General features: G+C 41.6%; 1 protein-coding gene across 1 annotated transcript in view; it reads right to left on the bottom strand.

Moving 5' to 3' along the window:
• Window positions 1-877: 877 nt before the first annotated feature.
• Window positions 878-25,150, bottom strand: part of ARHGAP42 (Rho GTPase activating protein 42) — a 174,652-nt gene continuing 150,379 nt past the window's right edge. The window contains exons 19-24 of the mRNA XM_075417838.1: window positions 23,092-23,236; window positions 20,166-20,546; window positions 16,611-16,767; window positions 15,437-15,499; window positions 6,456-6,535; window positions 878-6,222 (exon numbers count right to left, since the gene is read on the bottom strand). Of these exons, the coding sequence (XP_075273953.1) occupies window positions 6,134-6,222; window positions 6,456-6,535; window positions 15,437-15,499; window positions 16,611-16,767; window positions 20,166-20,546; window positions 23,092-23,236 (915 nt within the window). The 3' untranslated portion in view covers window positions 878-6,133. The remainder of the gene's footprint in view (window positions 6,223-6,455; window positions 6,536-15,436; window positions 15,500-16,610; window positions 16,768-20,165; window positions 20,547-23,091; window positions 23,237-25,150) is intronic.

The following is a 25,150-nucleotide window of genomic DNA, read 5'->3' as shown; positions in this document are numbered from 1 at the left end:
TGTTGTGCTGACCCGCCCCTGGTGTCCCGCCGAGCAGGCGCAGGTGAGGCGGGCAGCCGGGGCAGGCAGCCGGCAGCTGGCCTGCGGGCGCAGCACCCACCTTCCCCGGCTCCGCTGCAGCAGTGTTCTGCACCGCCCAAGCCCACCCACACAGTGAGGAGGAAAGGGTTTATCGGATGGCTGATTTGGCCTTCCTTGTGTAATTAATGTAGTTATTTTTTGTTAATATTGTAATAAAGGCTGATTGTTTTAGGGCAGAAAAGCCTGTTGGGTTTTTGGAATCCATCCGGAGCAAGGCGAGGCAGGCCACCCCGCAGCTCCCCGAGCCTCGGGCACAGCGGGCAATGGAAACAACTGCGTCCCGAGGGCTAGAAAAGCTGCGGGTCCCCGAGGCGAAACGCCTTGGAGAAACGCGAGAAAGGAGGGGAAGGAAACTTGCAGAAACCCCTCTGCTCACTTTACTGCTCGCACAGGCAGTGGGGTTGGAACTGGGTCACCAAACCCATCCCCTGCGAGCCGCTCACCTGCTAATTGTCAGAGGCAAAGACCTCATCAACGATGTTTTGACATACCAGGGTTGTGCTTCTTGTTACCTAACAGGACAAGTTGTCATTTTGCTTTCCTCAGAAGCCACACCTTTGGAGACTTCCCCGTGCCCAGCACAGATGACCGACTCTTGTCTACTACTCACACACATGCCCATCGCTCAGCGCCAGGAGCGATGTCCTCTACATAAAGCATCCTCATGGGTGAAACGTCACTCAGCAATGCAGGTATGGAGGGAAGTAGCACAGAAGTGTTATTATTTGGAAAAAAAAAAAAGGCTGAACCAGAGCTGATTTAAAAATAATAAAGACACCAGTTTGTGTAGAAAGGCTTTTTATTTTGAAAAATTTTTTTTTCAAATTTTGGAAATACAGTGTAAAGTACAACATAGAATTATGTCTGCAAGTCTGCTTATGCATGTCATGCCAGTTATTTACATGGAGGTATATACAGAGTGCAGGTAATTATTGAAACCACACTACAAAATAAACAGAGAGTTCAATAGATAATTTAGTAGGACTTTATTAAATATATATATAGTTATTGATTGTATATACTTTCCTATTAAAATACCATATAATATCTAAAGTAACCCCTATAAACTCTAATACCTCCGAAACGGTCATAAATATGATTGAAAATTGAAACTATCCATGTGCCCTCTTCAGCTGCTTTGCCCTTCGCTGTAACAGAAACTCTTGTAGCGCTGAGATCATGGTGCCATCTTTAGTGCCGGAACTTTAATGACAATTCCCAATAAAACTCCTGCAAAAAAGCTCAGATGCAGAACAGCTTTCAGCTGAGGCATCCAAGGGTTGAAGCACCATTCCTTATGCTTAAAACAACAAGGATAATCCAATGGCTTATTAAATACTGCCACATACAGGACAAGGAAAACAATGCTGTGATCTTCAGTGACTGAATTACAACACTGAATCAGCAGCTGTTTGGATATACCAAGCACCTTATTAAAACAAAACAAAGCAAACTCCCAAAGCCCACGCAAAATCTTCTCCAGAGAAAAGAGACCTCCCGACGTGTACTGAAACGGCCTGACCAGCAGCCGGACCTTTGCAGGAGCAGCAACTGGCAGGGCCGCGGCAGCAGCGGCTCTCAGGGCGGCGCGACCACAGAGAGCGACACCGAGCGCTGCCCACCGCTCCGTCTCTGGTCACTCAACGATTCACACAGGGCTCCTTGCTGAAAGCAAGGATAATGCCACGCCGCATCACGTGTTACCCCCTAACAGAACATTCTGTTTACTTTCTGGGGGCTTCTGGCCAGCGCACCCTCACTATACATTGCCAAAGGTGACTTCACTTTGACTTCACGAGAGCTTTGCGAGTTCCCATCAGCCGAGAAGATCCACCCCAGTCTGGAGGATGCGCTCCCCTGCTGGGATTTCTCTTCTTGCTGCTCAATCCAAAATTGCACAAACTGCTGCCTCAGGAAAAAAAGTATGAAGAACAATGTGCTTTTTGGTTTCATCACTTATTCTGATGCAATCTTATTAAGTAGAAAATAAACCAGTGGAGAAATGTAACAAAACCCAATCCAATTACTGCCATACAATACTTCTTTTTTGTTTTTTGTAATTATTGTTCTGAACTGCTGAATTTTGCAACTTTTCCTCTCCTAACGTGTCTCTCCTAAAGGCACATTACAATTCAATCCAATTACAGGCAAAGAACAGAGATTAGCACCAGAAAATATATAAAAGGGAAAATAAGTTACTATTACTATGATAGAATAGCGCTCTCAGCAAATCACTTTTTTCCAGAAATAATCGAACAATGGACTTTATAGATTAGTTAGGGACATAAGTGATAGCTATGGTTTAATTTAAGAGTTTTGTTACATAGAACTCTAAATGCCAAAATATGGCAAGTACATTTTAATACTGAACTCATAAGAATTACACCAAAAATATTTTTTAATCTTTATAATCATTAATAAAAAGTGTGAATATAAAATATTAATATACTTTACATATTTATCATACAATATATCAGTCCTTCACACTATTAATTTGATTCATGTTGTGCTGCAACATGTATCAAAAGGTTCAACAAATTAAAATCATGGCTAATTCCGTCAGCTGTGGGTACAGACATTATTTCCACAGGACAAACAGCAATCACAAGGTGTCATCTACCTTGAGTTCCACAGTGATATCTGGAAAAAAACTGCTGCATCCTTTTAAGAAGGATAACAGTAACTATAATTAAAAAAGATTACGCAACCTTTGCTTGTAGAGTGAATATGACTTTCATAAAAAACAGTAAATCAATACTGTGAACTAATTTAGTTCAGCTTGCCTAATTTCCTGATAAGGCACTATCAAAGTATTGCATCTGCATTTAAATGCTATATGGAATTGTGATCCTTCGCAATTACCAGAAGGAACTTGTGGTCAGGCCTGCGAGTATCATCATTAGACAAGCTTCAGGGCTGCCCTCTCCTCCATTTCGGTCTCTGAACACCTAGTTACTCCACCTTCCAGTTTGTTGTACAGCTTCGTGTAGGGATCAGCTCCCTCCTGGAAAGTCAGGGAAGAGCTGGGGCACCCACAGCCCAGCAGGGAGATTATACAGAAAGTGCATGTCACGTACCGCAGGAGAGAGGAACAGAGAAAACATAAAATATTTCAAAGAATTAAAAAACCTACTCATCCCACTAAGAGTGAGTGGTTAACTGTAATTAAGAATGGGCATAACCTTTTTCAGATGGAAATGCCATTTTAAAGCAAAGCAACTTTAAAATAGTTTATGTGATCGTCATGGCAGGTTCAGAAGAGGGACCTGAAAAAGCGCAGAGTCTTACAGAGGAAAACACAGATTTGTTTTGCGAGCAGCAGCATGAAAGGGATCCAGTTTCCTATGAAGCCATCTTCCGCAATCCAATTTTGTGTCTAACGTGAGGTGAACGTGTAGGAATAGACAGAACACCTCTCCTCCACAGGTCTTTCTACAGCCTTCCCTCAGCACTTACAGACTCCACTTACTTAAGATGCAACTGAACTTGGCATTTTTACAAATGGTTTAACGGACTTAGCATCTTTGAGTCCTCTAGTGTGCCCTCAGATCACCCGGTTTCAAAACACAACACTGGAGAACAGCCAGACACAGACACAGGCTGTGAGACTACCTAAGGTGAGCGTTTTTTCCCTTTCTTTTTAAATCAGGCCAATGCAAAGCAAGTAAGAACAAGCATTTTCTATTTAACTGTTCCTCAAGAACTTCACAGCTATTAAATTCCTCCTAAGAGGCACAGAAGGTCACCAAAGGATGCTGGGCAAGGGTCCGTTTGGCACTGACCCCAGTGCAATAGACAGAAGTGGGTTTTTTCCCCCAGACCGTTTCACAGGCATTTCTCTGCCTGCACGAGACGTGTGCTGGGCTTCCAGTCCCTGCCCAAAGCTCTGCCTCCCCTTCTGCTCCTTTTTGCCTGCAGCAGCGCTCCTGGGAGGGTCACCAGAGGTAAGCCCTTTGGCATCCTGCAATTCTGGATTGTGAAATACAGCAAAAACACAACAAAAACCATGTTGATCTCAGGGCAATCGCAGTTTCAGGCATAGCTTACGCTAAGAAATCCTGGCTTGCCTTAAGAATAAAAAAGGCTCATTCTGGTGAGAAAAAACCTTCTCTGCATTTCCTTTCACATCTGTTTTGGGCAAACCCGATGCGCACACACGTGTCTGCCTGCACTGCCTGCGACAATGCCTGGAACCACCCTTCATCACAATGCGCTGAACACGGTCTGGTCTTACGGTGAAGTGAAACACGGTCTGAGACTTACGTGAAAACTTCAGAGTGAAGAAAGAACCCACATCACTTGGTCACTGATTCATGGGGTCTGTGCTGCAGCCAGTCGTATCCAGACTCCCCCTCTGCAAAGCTGGACCGTTTTTGGGAGGATGCTCTTACAGCCTCTCTCCTTCCCTGATCACCACTTGATGCTTCAATTAGCGAGGAGAAGCATCCTGCAGGCTTCTGCCACCAGCCTGAATTCCAACACAGAGTTGCTCTGCAGAAATCCTGCACTACATACAAGTAAAGAAGGTTCTGATCTGCTGCTTTATGTTGGCAATAAATCTTATTTTCTAATTTAAACAAGAAAAAGGCTATGGAAAGAAAATATGCAATTAAAAGATAACTGATGTTTTCAGTCCTAACAGAAGTTCTTTCTTAAACTTTCTGGAAGTAGCGTACAACTTGGAAATCAACAGAAGGTTTATGTATTGATTTCAGTTACTGAAGGAAGAACTAATCCTAGACAGGTCTATGAAACAGCAAATCCTTTCTGTAGCACTAATGCTCAAGAATTACTAATATGGAGCTTAAATATCTTGTTTTGCAGTTGGGCATGATAAGTAGCCCAGCAAGAAGTACATGTTTTCCCTCAAGGTGTGCAAGAAAGATGCTCAGATTCAGAAAGCTACTTATAGTTTCAGGGTTTTTTTGAGTTTGGTTTTTTTCAGTCCTACCAGGAGCAACTAACGGGTCTTTACAAAACCTTTGAAAATAAGGCTTTTTTATTCTGTGGAAGGGGAGAAATCTTTGTCAAATAGTTTAGCAGAAGTCAGGGGAAATAATACTAGATACTTTTCTTGCTACATGGAGCTTTCAGCATTCATAGCTTATAAAATTATCTACTTCACAGGCCACTTGTCTTAGTTGCAAAGGAAAAAGTTGGAAAAGGTCTCTGTCACAATTTATCTCAGGGTTCAAAACTTACGGCTGTTTTTCACTGCTTGCTTCACATGACTGCAGTCCTTCCAGATACAGCAACTCCTTGTTTTCTACAGATGTTGTTCTGAGATACACTGAGTATATTGTCCCAATGACCGGTATCATAGAAATAAAAGCTGTTAATATTATCTATACTGATATACAAAAGAGGAAATAAATCTAAAAAGTATCTGAATGAAACATTCATTAAACACATCACATCTTGAATGAGCACTTACTGCTCAGGCAGTGTATAAACCGATTTCACTATCAGTTGCATAAATTCTATAACATACTGTAATCTCAATGACTAACAGAAGTTCAAACTTCTGATTTATGGAAAACTCATTTCTTTTTTGAAATGATTAGGACTAATTTTAGAATCAATTTTTCTAAGGGAGAACTCAGACCACAATAGGAGCATTACTTACATTATGAAAAACATACAATTTTCCATATTAAAAACTATAGATTGCAAGAAATGTCATAGAGTGCGTTGCCTCTGAATTTCACACTTCTGTGACCAACATCCTAGGACATGAAGGGCTGCGGCTAAACAGCAACTTTTCTGACTTCACTGCTGTAGTGTTCCTTACCCATCAGAGAAGAACAGAACAACCTGCTGCAAACAAGGGAAGGTATTTACACAGAGTACCGTCTTCAGCACAGACGCCGTTAACTGTTTCGTTACATTCTGTTCTGCTGACAGGGAGCTGTGTAACCTGCAGCTGCAGTGTCTGAAGGAAATCTACCACTCAGCTAACGGGCTGATCCCATATCTGTGTCAGATAAAAATCATAGTGCTTATTATTTGTTACCATGGATACCATGAAGATATTGCTGTCCACTAAAGATTACTAGAGGAAGACAACATAATTCTCAGGAACGAGTCCCGTTTTGCCTTCATAAGTTGCTTTTAACCAGCCTGGTTCCACTGATGGATACACTGCAAAAAAAACCAGCCAAACAAACAAAATATATTTACAATAAATTCACACTGTTAAAAGATCCTATATATGGTTCATACATTTATTCAGCCAGTATTTATTCAAAAGCAACTGAAAAATCAAGGCAAAAACTGAGAGCTGACAACAGAATTACGCTCTGCTATCTTGTGGATACAGTTCAGTTTTTTATGTTTTTCTTTAACATAAAAAGAGAATGTAAAACGTATCTTACCATTGGAAAATATTGCACCCTGTGGGAAAGACAGCTCATGACTATGCTCAGCCTTACAGGAATACATGGCTTTTGCTTGTCTGGAAAAAAAAAATACAGGCTTGCAGTAAATGAGATGACAAGGAAAAATGTATAAAGAAATGAAATTAAAACCTGGGAAGAGAAGGAATAATAACTGGGCTCCCCAGTTCAAGAAAGATGAGGAGCTACTGGAGAGAGTCCAGCGGAGGGCTACGAGGATGGTGAGGGGACTGGAACATCTGTCCTACGAGGAGAGGCTGAGGGAGCTGGGCTTGTTCAGCCTGAAGAAGAGAAGGCTGCGAGGGGACGTTATAACTGCTTATAAATATCTGAAGGGTGGGTGTCAGGAGGATGGGGCCAAGCTCTTTTCAGTGGTGCCCAGCGACAGGACAAGGGGCAATGGGCACAAACTGAGGCACAGGAAGTTCCGTCTGAACATGAGGAAGAACTTCTTCCCTCTGAGGGTGATGGAGCACTGGAACAGGCTGCCCAGAGGGTTTGTGGAGCCTCTTTCCCTGGAGATATTCAAAACCCGCCTGGACAACGTCCTCTGCAGCCTGCTGTAGGTGACCCTGCTTCGGCAGGGGGGTTGGACTAGATGACCCACAGAGGTCCCTTACAACCCTGAACATTCTGTGATTCTGTGATTCTGTGAATCAGTTGCACAAATACCGGATGGTAATGACTAATTAGTTGCACAGTAGTTCAGAGAAGTAGAATTATAATAGACAACAACTCCAAGCTCACCAGAGTTAACAAGCATGTTACTGCAGAAAAGAGACCGACATCCTACTTAGAGATTGAGAGGTACATAATCTATAACTTTTAAAAGGGTTCTTTCATTCTAGTTGAAGTTGTCATACAAATGAGTACTGATTTGAGCATATTGCTTGAAGCAAGTGATGGCCTGGACTGCCTGAAGACAATTCAGAAACAATCACTAAAGGTCTAAAAACATGACTTGTAAGAAAATATAGTCAATCAGTCTACAGAAGAAAATAATACATAGAAGGTAAATATGAGACAAAAAAGGAGAAATCTGTTCTCCGGGCTGACTGCAAAAAGGACTTAAATAGATTTAAATTGCATCAAAGGAGATTTAAATTAGGTGTCTGGGGTGGGTTTCAGCTTCAGCCACCTAAAGTTAGATGTCTATAAATAACCTTTGTGCCACAGACGCTCCAGGACTGGCTTCTGAGAGCGCACCGAATGGCTCACCACGTTCCACTGCCTGTCGCGAAACCTCCGCAAAGTCCCTCCTTAAATAATACCTGACATGAAGACACCTGCGGGTAGACAGCTAAGTTTATGCCTCTTCAGCTGTAGCTGGAAAACCCCTCTATTGGTTAGAACAGCAAAGCACTGGAACTGCCAAGAACTGGTAAAACCCTGAGCTGAAGAATTCCCATTACTAGAATTTCATTTTAAAAAAAACAAATTAAAAAAAGCCATTACACAGATATCTGGAAAAGAACTAGATAGATATATAATGATTCTATCCTAGAGAAGGAGGACAGGTTAGATCACCTCTTGCTATGACTTCTTGCACTACGATTCTGCAAAATGAAGGATTGAACGTGAAGATGGAAATTAGGAGTCCTCTCCAGATTCCTGCACTTTACCTCATACCTTTCCTTCAATTTATATATTCAAAGCAACTTTTATACCATCCACCAGTTTTTCCGAGTTTCTTTAAACTTATTGGAAACCCACATTATACCAAATGAAGATGAACTTATTGATTATTTCACTTTTGTATGATGTGATGGGGCGTTACCGACTCAGCTTTCCTTCCAGCCAGGGTTTATTTCAATGACCCGGTATGTGACCTGCGGTGAAGCTTAAAATTTCTAGCATACTTTATGAGAGGTGCATATGCAAGCCACATGTAACCTGTGCTGTCTTTCCTCCCAAAATAGTGAGATAACAGAGTCGTAACTTAGATTAATAGCAGTGCCACAACGCAAGCATCAGCATAAGAAGTCTGTCTGATTTTGCGTACTGCCAGTGGGGCCCACGGCACTTCATCTTCGGTGTTCCACACCCTCCTGGTGAGATTTAGCAGGGACAGACTTCCTAAAGGGAGCAGAGAGCATCCCTCCACCCTGGCCTCATACCCTGGTGCCAATCAGTTCTGGCACACCAGCATTCATCTGAATCTCTGAAGGGTGTGAGTGGATGGACATATTCCCAAGTTTGTATGTGTGACCTTTCCAGAAATGATCTCTCCCTCTGAAGAAGCAGCTCTGAAGCTGATTTATGACTGGACCAAGTGGTGTGTTTTGCCTTCATCTTAAGCAAACAACTGACTCATCAAGGGTTAGACTCTCAGGCTGGGATTTCCAGAGGAGGTCAAGAATTTTGAGTTGTGCCCTCAATATTCAAGGGCACCTTAATTTCAGGATGCTGAAAACATTTCTAACTCTCAGTACTGTCATTCCCACTGCTAACTAGAACAATGTGAGCACTGAACCTGTTTGTCTGCTTCGCTGAAATGTTAACTTGCCTTCTGGCTGGTGCAGACTGCTCTGTTTAGCATTTTTCCAAGGCCACTCCTTGGTGCCTACTGTCCATCTACAGTCGACAAGACAGGTGTGAAGTTTCATTACTCTACTTAATACATACAAATATATATATGATAATCTACATAATACATACTAAAATATACAGAGGGAGATTAGATGACTTTACCGAAGGTCACATCTAAACTAGAATTGAATTCTTTAACTTCGAGATCATTTTTCCTCCAAGTCAACATAACAAAGAGCACTACAGATGTTCCTATTACACTGACCAGATCAGTAACAGTCTGACAAAACAGCTGTTTCCTGTGTGGCATAATCATAGATTTTACACATATAAAACAGTAGAGCAACTGTCAATAATGTTTATAGTTGCAATGAATATAAGATAATTGGTAATTAATTTACCAAAGCACAAAGATGATTTTGAACCTGATTTTACTTGGTAGCACTGACTATCAAGCCAGTTTCCCATGTTAAGAACAGGACATCTGAGTAATATTGTGACAAAAGACATTTAAGGCAACAATAAAACAGAACAGCAATATTTAAATGTGAGGCAGAATTACTGAAGTTATTCTTGAACTATGATATGTTGGGTTTTAGTGCCCTTAGAGAAAGCTAAGAAAAATAAATTCAATTTTCCCCTATATTCTGTCTACTAAACTATCTTGTTTTCAGCTTCTAATTTTACCTGGTACAAGTATGTTCACCTTAAAAGTAAAAAGAAGATAAGAAAAAATGGACTCTGACTTGCTCAGTTCTGGAAAGAGAAAGCTTCCCAGCATTTGACATTTAGACAGATACACAAACAAAAGGTACAAAGAAGTCAGTTTCTCAAAAGCTCATGAATTACAGGATTCTTCCCACCACCTGGCTCCTGACACAGAGTAATTACATCCCCCTGTTATCTCCAAACTGTGTGTGATGGTATAACGAGAGACAGATTCTAAGAATATTTACTCATAATTCCTGAGCAATTTTCAAGCCCCTGGTGTTATGGGTTTGCGTGGCGAGGTTTTGGTAGCGGGGGGCTATAGGGGTGGCTTCTGTGAGAAGCTGCAAGAAGCTTCCACCATGTCTGATAAATCCGGCTCTATGACAGACCCGCTGCTGGCCAAGGTTGAGCCCATCAGCGACGGCGGTAGCGCCTCTGTGATAACAGAGTTAAGAAGGGGAAGAAGAAAAATACTTGGCAGTGAGACTGCAGTTAGAGAGAGGAACAAAACGATGTGATAAACAAACTCTGCAGACACCAAGGTCAGTGAAGAAGGAGGGGGAGGAGGCGCCCGAAATGTTGGAGCAGAGAGCCTTCCTTTGCAGCTTGTGATGAAGACCATGGTGAGGCAGGTTGTTCCCCTGCAGCCCATGGAGGTCCACGGTGGAGCAGATGTCCACCTGCAGCCCGTGGAAGGGACCCCACATTTCAGCAGGTGGATGCCCAAAGGAGGCTGTGACCCCGTGGGGAGCCCCGTGCTGGAGCAGGCTCCTGGCACGACCTGCGGACCTGTGGAGAGAGGAGCCCACGCTGGAGCAGGTTTGCTGGCAGGGCTTGTGACCCTGTGGGGGACCCACGCTGGAGCAGCCTGTTCCTGAAGGACTGTGCCCTGTGGAAGGGACCCACGCTGGGGCAGGTCGTGAAGAGCTGCAGCCCATGGGAAGGACTCACGTTTGTGGAGAACTGTCTCCTGTGAGAAGGACCTCACGCTGGAGCAGAGGCAGAGTGTGAGGAGTCCTCCCCCTGAGCAGGAAGGAGTGGCAGAGACAACGTGGGATGAACTGACCACAGCCCCCATTCCCCGTCCCCCTGGGCTGCTTGGGAGGAGGAGGGAGAGAAACGGGAGTGAAGTTGAGCCCGGGCAGAAGGGACGGGTGGGGGGAAGGTGTTTTAAGATCTGGTTTTATTTCTCGCTATCCTACTCTGATATGATTGGTGATGAATTAAACTCCCTTTTTTCCCCAAGTTCAGTCTGTTTTGTCTGTGACAGCAATTGGTGAGTGATCTCTCCCTGTCCTTATCTCCACCCTCGAGCCTTTCATCACATTTCCTCTCCCCTGTCCAGCTGAGGAGCGGGAGTGACAGAGCGGTTTTGGTGGGCACCTGGCATTTCTCCAGGCCAAACCAAAACACCCTGGTTATTGCCTCCACACTCAATTTGATTACTTAAGTTGGGCATTTTTTTTGTGTGCGATTATGAAAACGGACATTCTTACTTAGGGTGTTAATACTCTCCTCCCTACAAACCAGGCTGCTTGTTAAAAGCATGTGGTAACATCACCACCATCTATTCTGGTTCTTTTAAGATGATGCTAATAATCTGACAAGAGTGTGATTCATGTTATTTAGTGCAGAGAAAAAAAAACAACTTCAAAAAATAGCACCCAACATTTCCTAGAAGTTCCTTCTTTCCATGACTTTACTGGATAGACTCCAGATAGAGAAAAAATACATCTTCCCTCTTCCTACCTTTTATTATGCTTGTTCTGCGCCCATAATGATAAACTTGTACTAGCAGTCCAAGGGTCAGTACTCATCAGATCATAAACTCTTTTACTTGACTACACACTCAATCAACAATACCTGGGATCTTTTTAATAATAATAACAACAATAACAATAATTACTATTATTATTATTATTATGTTAGAAGTTATAAATAAGCTTTAAAACTATGCTTCTGCCCTAATGAGTTTTCAGTCTAGCAAGACAAAGACAGAAGCTAGCAGAGGAATGAATGAGGTAAACCACATGAATCTCTCTCAGATGACTCAGCAGTGAAGTTACAGAAGAAGAAAGGTTTATCGACTCCTGGAGATGGCAGACTTACAGCCATGCTGGACTGAGTAGAAAACACTGATCTGGTCTGGTGAAGGCATTCCAGGTGTTTAAGAAAACGCAAAATATAGCATGAAAACAAAACCAGAAGAAGGACTGGGAAAGGATATTTAATCATATGGTTGGGAGGGGAGCACGGGTCTACAGGGCTTCATACTGTCAGCCTACTCCTATTAGAGTCCCAGCCCAGCACCTAGAGATCCTGCTGCCAGGCCAGAACTGTTTGCTGTCACCATCTCCTCCTTCCCATTTTTCTAGGTATTCTTTTCTAATGAAAATCCTTCTTATAATGCAGAAAATGCTTCTTACGATGATTCTCATGATTCTTATTGACTTTCTGTGTACCTCCAAATCAAAGTCAAGAAAACATAGAGTCAGGGATTACGTATTGGTGCATTTTTGTACAGCAGCTGCAATAAAGAGACCTCAGGCCTTACTAAGGCTGTTGGATAACCACAATATTTGTGAAAGCAGTGAAAGCAGTAAGAAAACTCCTTCGCCTCTTTCAAATGAATACTAGATTAGCAATAAGGGTTGGTCTCAGTGTACACAGTAGCTTAATACCACAGTCTGGGGTATGGATAATTAATAAAATTGAAGTCAGGCGGGAAGGAAAGGGAAGACTGAGAAGTCAAAAGTAATTCTGGAATTGGAAAAAGAGAGCACAGGTTGGACAGGGAATAACATTTTGGTCTTTCCTGTCCACTCCTAAAACATGTACTGTGGCCTCTCATTCTCTTTCTGACTAAAAGAAATCTGTTCAGACTGGTAGCACTACGGGGGCATGTACTCATGTATATAAGGAGAGAAAACAGCCAGATCAATGTCCCACCATTAAAAAAAAAAAGGGACACACACACACTCATATTGGAGATATTGCATTACACAAAGTCAGAAAGCAGGGCTGCAAAGTCTACTTGGAAGAAGGAACTAAGTAAGACCAGGCCACTGTGGTGGTAAAGCATTGAGTCCAAAATTATCTGCTGGAATACAGATGACAATGTGAGACTGAAAAACCATATAGGTACTTTTGATCCATCTGCTGCACAAATGACCACAAGAGGCAACAGATGCTTCGAGCAGGAATGAAGCTACTTAGATAGTATAATGCACAGGTAAGCAGTAGCTTAAAATTTCAAACCTAGTTATTTTTAGCAGGGTAAATGATCCCTGCACAGAGTTCAACACTATTTTGAGTTAAGTATTTCTGGTATCAAACCAGCTTAAAAATAGTTTCTCTGTCTTACACTGTCCTGCATATGTTCATTAGATAGCAGAGTTATGAACTCAGAAGGCTTTTCTACTGTGTGGATCAAGAAGTAATTACCATTATTTCTAGATACTTCAGAGAAAAAAAAGACTATCTCTAAAGTTTTACATCAGTCTTCAGGTTCATAACATGCATGAGAGGTAAATAAAAGCTGGCTCTGAACTGCAAAGTCTTACTCAGACTTGAGCAGCACTGTAAGAACAGCTGAGCTACTTATTTCTTCCTCATTTTGCCTGCTGACCTCTCGTTTTCCATTTTCCTTGTTACTGTTGCTCTTCTGCTTTCTTAGAAAGGCTGGAGTAGCTATTAAGCCTTTCAGCATTTTCAGCTTTGTTATCTGCTCTCCATATCCATTATCAAACTGCTACATTTTTCCTTTGTCAGATTTTTGCTTCTTACATGCTTTTTATATACAGATACATGTGGCACAGGCTCTGAGCGAACAACAGGGGAGAGTTTACAGGAAGGGAGCAATAAAAAAATAAGAGAAGGAACAGTGGTTGAGGTGAAATGATGCAGGACTGGGGAAGCAGTCATTACTCTCAGCTTAGGGCACTGGCTTAAGAACAGTCTAGTCTCTTCATTTATACTTTTCTTCCTGAAATTAATGTCTTGCTGTCTTCATCACCCTTTCTGCCCTGCCAACCCTCTTTTTTAGTCACCTTACAGTTCATGTATTACACAAAACAAAATCATCCTTGATTCCAGCTGCTTCTCTTGAACAAAAAAATCAGTGGGCCCTTGCAAGTCAGCTTTCTCTTTCTCACCCCTGCTATATCTGTCAGAAAGGACAGCCAGATTCCACTGCTGCACATCTCAGCACATGTTGGCATCTTCACTCACAGCTGTGCTACTTTAGAGTACTACTTTGGATTAATGGATTAATTGTTGTTTTGTTTTTTTTTTTTCCTATTGCTTCACAGTTCCAGTAAGCTTGACAGTTACTGGTATCAGTGAGTAACATGATGGACAAAAAGGTATGTTCTGTCTCCAAGCACTTGAAATGCAGGGACAGTATAAAGAGAGACAGACTATTTCCCACATCCATTTATTTGACTGTCTGCCTTAGACTATGAAAAGTAGGCTGGTTAGTAATGTATGGAAGATACCGCTTCCTAGACAAACACTTATCAGAACATTCCAACTTAATACATGAATGAATCAAATCCACTAAATAAATGCCTGCAATTGTAAAGAAAATGCACTTCATTCCTGCAGCACACTGCCAAGAAGAAAAGGGAACAGTTTCTCCAGACAGATACTGAGGCATGGAAGGTGAGATGGGAAAGACCGGAATCATGATCAAGTTAATCTTGAACTTTCTAAACCAGCTGTTACTCAGGACTTGCCTACACGAGCAAAATACCACAAACCAGCATGCTTGCTACTCCGCTGAAATATTTGTATATACGAACAGCTGTATGGAGTAGGTACAGCACCCTCACCCTAATTTAAATCCTGTTAATTTACTCCTGTAGCTGTGTCCTTAAGTAGCTCACTAACCTGAGCACCCCTGACTGCAATTTCCCCAGCTGATGGAATACCCAGATAGGTTGGTATTCTCTAATAGATTTAGTTTTCTTTTGGAGCAAGGATGAGTTTAATAAACGACAAAAAATTTTGCATGTGTCCTAGTTTCATCTGGGATAGAGTTAATTTTTCTCCTAGTAGCTGGTGTAGTGCTGGGTTTTGGATTTAGTATGAGAACAATGTTAACCCACTGGTGATAACCCACTGATGTTTTCGTTGTTGCTAAGCAGTGCTCACACTAAGCCAAGGAGTTTTCAGCGTCTCCTGCCCTGCCAGTGAGGAGGCTGGAGGTGCCCCAGCAGCGGGGAGGGGGCACAGCAGGGACAGCTGACCCAAACTGGCCACAGGGAGGTTCCAGACCGTATGATGTCGTGCTGAGCATACGAACTGGGAGGAACTGGCCAGGGTGGGGGCAATTGCTGCCTGGGGACAGACTGGTCGTCAGTCAGTCGGTGGCGAGCAACGGCATTGTGCTTCACTTTTTTCGTATATTCTTTTATCATTGCTATATTATCATTTTTTTCTCTTCCTTTGCTGTCCTATTAAATTGTCTTTATCTCTTTATCTCAGCCTATGGGTTTTGCTTTTTTTTTTTTTTATTCTCTCCTCTATCCCACTGTGGGTTGGGGGGTGAGTGAGCGGCTCTGTAGTGCTCAGTTGCCAGCTGGGGTTAAACCACGACAGCATGCCACACAATGCTGTCCAAAAGAGAGAGAACAAAGCTCCAACACTTCTGTTTCAATTTTTGAAGCCAGAAAAACAGAAAGGATTTTACAAATTGTTAAATACTATGAAGCACTTACCGTCCTGAAGAAACTTGTTTAAGTGAACCAGCACTTTCAAACAACTGGGCTCTTGCGGCCACTCTGAAAATACAGCACCATCTTGCTTTATACTTTGCCCATTAATAAAACACACAGACTAACTTCAATTTTAATTATCTAAAGACGTGGACACATTTTTTAAAATTGTTTTAATTATTCACTTAGAGAAACAGAATTAATTAAAAAGATGAATTTAAGCCCCTATTCAGCAGAATTCTTAAGGGCAGAACCTAACAGGGCCCTGACTTCCACCTGCTCTAGTGTCTTGCTGAGTCAGCAAGGGAAATCTCAACACCCTGTATTTAAATTTCTGTTCACAGATGGCCAATAGATATATTGGAAGTGATTTTACTGCCAGTCTGTCACTGTCATGCTGGAACTCTGAGCTGTGCAGGATTCTCTGTTTAAGACACAACAGTCTGTGAAATGACTACAGTGATCCCTTCCAGTTTAAAAAGTGGAGAGGCTGAATGGAGTCCTGCAATATTTGGAAAACTTGGTGCTCTTCGGTTCTGGAAATCGCTTGTTCATGGGGACAAAGAAATTCTGGGTCAAAGTCAGCACTACAGCAAAGATCTGACTCTAAAAGCACTGAGAAACATTGCTAACCCTAATCTCAACAAGATAAATTATAACCTCTATTGCTTAGAACTATCGTCCTTTCAACATAATGCCCCCCCTGCAAAAAAACCCAACTGTTAGAGAAAAACAAAGATATCAACTATTTGACATGCAGCAATCATAGAAATTTCAGAGCAGAAGTTTGGGGTTTTTTTTCTTTTCTCCAATTTTGGTCTTACACAAATAAGATCTGATAATCATCGACATAACAGCATGGATAGTAAGTAGCATTTATGCTCCTTGAAACATCAAGTATCAGAAGAACCAGAGATAATAATAACTATCACTTTCCAAAGATACATTTCTTCATTATAGACCTTTTCTGTAGTCTAATAAAGTCTGACTTCAACAGACTTTGTGCCATGGCTCCTTTGTCGACAATTATACTGAAGCTAGATAAATAGCTCACAAACACAGAAATATTCAAATCAATGATTCATAGATGCTTTTTCAACTGTGCTGCTCTCTGGGATCACTTTACAGTAGACAATACTGTAACAACACAAATCGCCAAAGGGCCCTGATGACTTACACAGATCCTGGTCTTTGATAGCCATTACTTGAGGCAGTATCTAATCTTAATCTCCTGCACATTTTGGGAGGCAAATCAGGGTTTGGTGGAGCCTTTGGTGTATCTTTGGTATCTGTTGAAGACAAGCTCTGTACAGATCCACCACAGCTTTTGTTTCCTAAAGAAAACAACAAAATTTTAGGGAACATTAAAGCTAATTTGAAGTTTTTTCATAACATGTGTAACATGAAAAATCAATTTTTTCTTGTTGTTGTTTTTTTTTTTTTTTTAAAGAGGCAAAATAGGTAGAGGAAATACTCACTAAGACAGAGAAGAAACAGCCTTTCAGGGAGTAAGCCAGGAGAAAAGGACCAACAGAAAGAATGAAGAAACGGCATTAAAATTGTGAAGGTTAAAAAATTACATGGCACTTAAAAGGCTAGATAGAACATTCACTAAGAACTGACAATAAAACCAACATTTGTAAAGCGGTACACTGCACAGAATAGTAGAAAAAAATTCATGTTGGAAGCGATCTCAGTAAATCACCTAGTCCAAATTCCTGCTCGAAGCAGTATCTACTATGAAATTAGGCCACATTAATTTGTAAGAATTAGTATTTCAGTATGCAGAGAAGCTTCATGCAGTTTAAAGAAATATGTAGGAATAAGTGATTACGAGTTGCCTGAAACAATTGCTACTGTAACTTGATTAAACAAATCCTTAGCTGTACAGACTGCATTGCACACACAAAATGTCCTTTTAATGAATACAAGGCATGGCCACATATGTCATGGATTCACCAAGGGGAAATCATGCCTGACCAATCTGATAGCTTTCTGGCTGGGTAGATGAGGGGAGAGCAGCAGATGTTGTCTACCTTGACTTCAGCAAGGCTTTCGACGCTGTCTCCGATAACATCCTCATAGGGAAGCTGAGGAAGTGTGGGCTGGATGAGTGGACAGTGAGGTGGATAGAGAACTGGCTGAATGGCAGAGCTCAGAGGGTTGTCATCAGCGGCACTGAGTCTAGTTGGAGGCCTGTAACTAGTGGTGTCCCCCAGGGGTCAGAACTTGGCCCAGTCTTGTTTAACTTCTTCATCAACGACCTGGATGAAGAGTTAGAGTGTACCCTCAGCAAGTTTGCTGATGACACAAAACCGGGAGGAGTGGTGGATACACTAGCAGGCTGTGCTGCCATTCAGCATGACCTGGATAGGCTGGAAAGTTGGGCAGAGAGGAACCTGATGAGGTTCACCAAGGGCAAGTGCAGGGTCCTGCACCTGGGCAGGAACAACCCCATGCATCAGTACAGGCTCGGGGTGGACCTGCTGGAGTGCAGCTCTGCGGAGAGGGACCTGGGTATCCTGGTGGACGACAGGTTAACCGTGAGCCAGCAGTGTGCCTTGGTTGCCAAGAAGGCCAGTGGGGTCCTGGGGTGCATTAGAGGAGTGTGACCAGTAGGTGGAGGGAGGTTCTCCTTCCCCTCTACTCTGCCCTGGAGTACTTTGTCCAGTTCTGGGCTCCCCAGTTCAAGAAAGATGAGGAGCTACTGGAGAGAGTCCAGTGGAGGGCTACAAGGATGGTGAGGGGACTGGAGCATCTCTCCTACGAGGAGAGGCTGAGGGAGCTGGGCTTGTTCAGCCTGAAGAAGAGAAGGCTGAGAGGGGACCTTCTAAATGCTTATAAATATCTGAAGGGTGGGTGTCAGGAGGATGGGGCCAGACTCTTTTCAGTGGTGCCCAGTGACAGGACAAGGGGCAATGGGCACAAACGGAAGCATAGGAAGTCCCGTCTGAACATGAGGAAGAATTTCTTCACTCTGAGGGTGGTGGAGCACTGGAACAGGCTGCCCAGGGAGGTTGTGGAGTCTCCTTCTCTGGAGATATTCAAGACCCGCATGGACGAGGTCCTGTACAGCCTGCTGTAGGTAACCCTGCTTTGGCAGGGGGGTTGGACTAGATCATCTCCAGAGGTCCCTTCCAACCCCTACCATTCTGTGATTCTGTGATTCTGTGTGCTTTAAACTGACCTATCTGTGCACTACTGCCTTGTTTGCACATACATTCTGCAAGACAAGAACTGCATCTACTTCTGTGTTTCTTTATTCCCAATAACAACAGCTGCTTAATGCTTTAAAAGCTGTCATAATATAAAAAGATCCCAAAATATGAAAAAGTCCTATATTATTAATATTATTATTCTATAGTATAAATTACTGTCAATGATTATTACTATTCTACGTTATTAATACTGTTAATACAGACTAATTCACACCTGGAAGTCTTAGAATAAAGCTTGTACACTCCAGGGGGGGCTGAGAGAAGAGAACTTTCTTAAACTCGTAGGGCTTCGCACATAGCCACATATTTACCTGACCTGCACTTGTATTACTTATGCTATTGACAGCTCAGCAGCAAACTCGGCGCTCGCGCTCAGTCCACTGGAGATCATTGTCTCTGTGCCGACTGTTAATATTCATAATCCAAACCACTGCAAATATACTGATTTCAAGGTGTTTCTTCTAAAGTAATTTCCACACATCTGCCATTATGGTCCAGTATCACCTCTTGTACTCACAGATGTACAGCAAGGGTTCACAGGCATTCCAGCTAACTTAGCATTTAGCAGAAATATCTACATTAAGAAGATACGTTTTTAAGCTTCTCTGTCTTGTAAGAAGCCTTGTCTGAAGTCTTTTGCGGAACATAGGCTCAACTTAGGTTCTGTGAGGGTGTGCTTTGAAGCAGTGTCCTCCTTTGACCGACTAGGAAGACAGATGTCCTAACTTGTGCACTGAAATTGGATTCCTAAAGTTGGGTTTGCAAACTCGTGGCTGTTCTTGCACATCATGTCCATATAGAGGACCACTCAGCCATTATCCTGTGTTCAAGCTAATTTACTTGCGGTACCGGATAATGAACTGTGCAAGTAGGGCAGAATGAAGCAGCCGTTCCATCAGCAGGGTTGCAGACATACATTTCATGCCAGGGATTACCTTTGTATCCAACCTGTCCAGTCCTATCTCCACTAAAAGCAATGACTGTAAAATTCATAACTAAAAAAAAAACAAACCCCAAAAAACTCTCACCTTTCCTTTCCATCTCCTATTTCACTCAATTGAAGAGATGCAGATGTCAAGAAAAAAAAAAAAGTAGGCACCTTGACAAGGAGTGACAAAACTGTTACTTACTATATATGTTTAGCCTAGGGCTTTTTAAATTTAAATACTAGCTTTGATCAGTATCAATCATGTTGCAACAAATCATTCCTTTAACATAGCGATAAACCATAGGTAGCAACTCTTCTTATAAACCATCAATCTCCTTACAAGTGGTCTAGGTGAGGTGCAGCAGGATAGAGTACTCTAAATACTGATATCTTTTAAGCTGTGTGAACTGTACAGGTAACAAATAATGGAAATATGTCAGAAGCAGTTTTAAAACTGAAAGAACAAGCCACAAAAATTAAAAAACAAACATAAAAGATTAATGGATATCGTTAGCTTTCAGATGCAGCTCTTACTTTCTCATGCCTCACAGTAAACACTGATGCCCTAAAAGACCTAGGAAATTACCTTCAGCTGATGGAATTGATCTGAGGGAAGATGCTGAAGACCTTTTCAGCCCAGAGAGACTGTAAGAACTCTTTTTGGTCAGGTCTATTGATGGAGAGGCATTCTCTGGTCCAGTGACAGAAGCTACACTTTGGCAGTCTGACTCCACATCTGTTTTGGTTGCATCCTCCTTTGATGAGGATTCTGGGCTTGTAGTCCAGAGGCCTGAACTCTTCTGGCCGTTAGAAGAAGGGGGAGAGGCAATCCATGGAATCCCTCCCGACTTCTCCCTGGGCTGTGAGGGCGCGCATTTGGTAGTGCTGTTCTGCTCAGAGGAGTGAGAAGAGAGAGACTCAATGCTGCCCATGGGAGTGCTGTCGGGGCTACTGCTGTACGAGTCACCTAGGGAGGGGGGAGGGGAGAGAGAAGGAAAAAAAAAATTACATTTTCTAATCATGTGCATTTCTCTCCTGCCACCTTTAAGCCCTTGTACCTCACCTGTCATCAAAGTGATTCATCTGTGGTTTCAGAGGCAGTGATTCATAAGACAAAACACCTATTCAGTTACTCTAAGCTTCACACACACTCCTAGCTTTACCCTGGAAGAGCTGCATTTTGTGGATACTTCTTCAGAGCTGATAAACATAGTGGGTTATGGGCTAAAGTATTTCGCAGAATAATTTGCATTTTCAAAGAACTGCTTGCAATGTAAATATCCTTAGGAAATTCAACAGTTACAATGCTGCAGTATCTTTGTGGTGAGCATCTTGCTGGATTTCCATAAGGCAAATGTGATACTTGTCACATTTACGTTCTTAAATACATGACTGTATTGCCTGCAGGCACAAGAACGAAATTTCACTTTGGTTACCAAGCTTCTGATGATCTCTGCAGTCTGAGGCTATTTCATAAGTCTATCTACAGATACCCTGTTTTCTGAATCATCATACCTATCAGAAAACATCTATCCTACAGAAGGACAACAACTCATTCCTTACAACTTGAACATTTGATTAATTTCTTTAATTAGACTGATATTACAGAAATTTACCTACATACACAACAATATTTCTAATGATCTTATTTCCAATAATCTTTTGCATCAAAACCTGAGAATATCCTAATGAAATTATCTGATGATATAAAGGTAGGAACACTCATCAGAACTGAGGAAGGAGTGGCCTGTAACACAGCGGGGGCTGAATTATCTTGAAGACTGGATTCAGTCTAGCGAGTCATACACTGGTTTCTAATAGGATTTATTCTCAAAAGCTAGGAGATATAATAAACAAATTTCACAAGAAGCAGAGAATATATATTCTTCAACCACACAGTAGTCACAATATACAGCTTATTTTGCCTCCACGTTTCAATATCCTTGGCAACAAGTGACTATAACCACACACAACACTATGGATAAAGACACAAATGGCAGTGCCTTGTGTAGTGGATTTGACAACAGTAATGTCATTGGTACAATAATCTGAAATATTCTGCCCATTTCTGGCCAGAATTCTGGTTTTCCAGATTAGATTGTCCCCCATCTTGGCCCTTTACAGACCATTAGTCCCTTGAAAACTGCAAGATTGGCTGAAGCCTAAATCTGTCAGATACATTTTTTTATCATTTTCTATCACTCCCTATCCTTTGAAACCTATGTCTCATTTTGTTATGCCATATAGAATTCCTTATTTTCCTGCAATATAGTTAAGTGTCCATGCTTCATTTAAATGATGACTTAAGACCATCTAGTACTTGAAATTTACTATTGCCAGAAGCCAAGGCCCTCTCTTGCCTGTCTCCAGCCACACCTAGAGATATCTATCTGGCAAAAAGAATACCTCTGCTTCTGCCTCGGCCTTCCAGACGCAAGCGAGATTTTAACTGGAACTTGGGTAGCAAGTGCTGAGCTTGAGCTAACAAGCAAAGCACAAGTGGAGAGTCCCTGGGTCAGACTTAGTTTCAACCCAGCTGCCAGCAGAAGACATGTCTGAAGGAAGAAGTGTGAGCTTGCATATGCTCTGCAAAAGCCTTGCACAGAAATGCCCCTTTTTTATGCTGGCATCCATTCATTGCAGTTACACAGTGAAAAACAGCTGAAACTTGTCCAGTTTCTGGTCTGGTGAATGTAACTGATGGTTCCTCTGTAACTTCTTACTTGGGATCCCACGCCTCTCACACTGGCAATCGATGTGCGGGCAGCCATTGCTCTCATTTAGTATTTCAACACTCACTGGCAGGAATCATGTAATATAAACCTATGGAAAATGCAGCACCTCTGCAAGAGTATACTGAGGATACATTTCCTAACATCACAGACTTAAGAATTACTACAGAACCTCAAGAACAGCTGTACTTTAACTTTGGAATAATTTAGTATATCAGTTTCATGTAAATCTCCCTGAGGAACCAAGGGACACAGAAGTTCTTTTGGAAGTCTGCTGCAGTAGTGGAACTGTTAACAACTTAATCTTTGCTACGGTTTCAGTACCTCCCAATGGTACAGCCAGTAAGTGAAAAAGTGATGGCCCACTAGATAAAAATGAATGAAGTGAAACTTTTAAATAGTCACATTTACATGAAAATGAATAAGCATTCTAAGAAATTAATTACACACATAACTCTCTGCTGTTAAACAGTAAGCCACGTGGTAAGTATATTGTTTGTCCCCAAAATACAAGAGTTTGTTTCTATTCCAGAAAAAAATAAGAAATTTTCAGTGGTTTTGGCAAACCTAGGCAGTGTCTGACTTTGAACCAATGACCACGGTTTCATGCATGTGAAAAAAGCCAAGTAAGGGCTCTGATTCTCAGGGGTTAAAAAGCTAACAAACCCCCATCTGTTAAGCTTGTAATTACTGGAATACAATACTTCTTTGATATTATTCAGGAAAGTTAAATGACAAGACATAAAAAGGCAGGTAATGAGTCAACAAGGACAAACTTACTGTCAGGATCTGCTAGACATGGTGTATACCTTCCTTTGGGTTTGCGTGAACCTGTGGAGAGACAAATTGCTCTTGTCCTTCTTGAACCCGATCGGGACTGAGGTTGGGGAAGAGGAATATTGGGGTCTGGTGCAGTGTGAAATATCTGCATGATAAAAAAAAGGGGGGGTAAATAAATAACACAAATAATAGAGGTACTTTTACACTTCCATTATTAATCCACTTCTTTTCCTCACCACTGCACCTGAAATTAATGCTGTAATAGTCTAACACATTACAAAAAAGTAAACTCACTGAATACAAGCTTTGCTCTGACCTCATTTTACAACCCAAGAACCACAATACTGACATGTATTTGAAATTTATACTAATTATATAAAAATATTTTTAAACTAGTTTTATTTTCTAGCCCTTTTTAAGAAGTGCTGAACAGTCTGAACTGTGAAACATAAGGTCCTTACAACTAACTCCTGCTGAAGAAGTATTTCTAAATAATATAATAATACTACATCATATTACATAAAATATACAGTATTTTAAAAATATTATGAAAAGATTGATTTTTTTCCCTGTGTTATTCTGAAAACTTTTGTACATCACAGAAATTTGTAATAGTCATAACTTAGTACAATCCAGCCTGTATTTCAGAAAACCACTTCACTTCGCCAAACATGTCAAGTTTGATAAGGAACATCTTTATGTTCAGAGCATCTCCTGATTTTTATCTTTTACGTATCACTGCTACCACTGGTCAATTTTGTACTTGATTACTGCAGAAAAAAATCAAACATTGAGGGTATCTGACTACTGCGATCTGACACAGGTACACACAAGGTTTTAAAGAACTCTTTACTGATAAGCATGGCAGGCTTACCACCAAGGACAATACAGGGAGTCCAGTAATTTGGGTGACTTTCATTTGTATCACCTGTTCTGCAATATCCAAGACATGAAAGACCCTAAAAACTGTCTTGGTAATCGTCTTGGAGGATTACCAAAGCAAAAAATATAACCAAAAGATTTGCGTGTTTTTCCTCCAGACATCCTTTCTCACCTGTTCCTGCTAGTGTATCTTTTATGTTATTCTGGGAAGCGGAATTAGTTCTGTGGAATGGAGAAGAGGTTTTCCAGACAAAGATTGCCTATTCAGGTAAGATACTGAAGGAAACAGAAACGTTCACTCTCTATAGCGTAGAGAGGGTCAAGTGTAGTAGGTTGAACACCATGCAATGCCAAGATGCACCTCTGCAAGGATTTGTGGATCTCTGTCAATAGGGCACTCCCAGAACAGGATGAAGGAACAATGAACAGATACTTCCATGCCACTCACAGAAACAGAAGAAAGCAAATATACTCCTACGGTAGAAAATACTTTAATGGACGTCTTCAGATGCTCTTGAAGCACATTAATACTGTACTAGGCATTAGTGAGTAGCATATCAATACAAAGGTATGTTCATAGACAGAGAAATAGAGCAAGGGTGGTTTTGGTTGGGCAGCCATGGTCTTTGTATTGAATGAGCTTGTAATTTTCCAGAGGGAAAATTCAGTTCTGGAAACATTAATATATACGTTTTGGAGTAACAAGCAAGGAGGCTATCAGTATCATACCAATGTTGAGGAGTCCCTGTGAAATGCAACTGACAATACCAAGCAGTACCGGCAGTACTTACTGACCAACCAGTGCAGGGCATCCTGGTATTGACTGGGAACTGCCCCTCAGCTGAGTAATGTGAAATGGAAGAAACCCAAAGTTTTTTCACTTTGTTCTGTTAGTCACCAGAGAAGGTGACACATATCAACAAAAAAAAAACAAAATAAAATTTATTTTGATGACAAGTAAAGGAGGTCTTGACTGTTCTACTGAGTTCTGAAATCAAATAGTTTAAACCAAAATAAAATCTTTTCAGTGGAGCTTTTCAGTGAAGCTGATATCTGCAATGGCAGTGACTGAAAGTAAGTGTTTAAGATTTCATGGATTTTCCTTCTCAGGCCCTGAAACAGTTCTTATTCAGTATTTCAGGAAAGAGTTTGAGATGAACCTTTGCTGTCACTGATC

This window comes from Opisthocomus hoazin, chromosome 1 (genome assembly GCF_030867145.1).
Source record: "Opisthocomus hoazin isolate bOpiHoa1 chromosome 1, bOpiHoa1.hap1, whole genome shotgun sequence".
Taxonomy (NCBI): domain Eukaryota; kingdom Metazoa; phylum Chordata; class Aves; order Opisthocomiformes; family Opisthocomidae; genus Opisthocomus; species Opisthocomus hoazin.
Note: the sequence above shows the minus strand (reverse complement) of the source record. Positions and strands in the feature narration are given on the sequence as shown.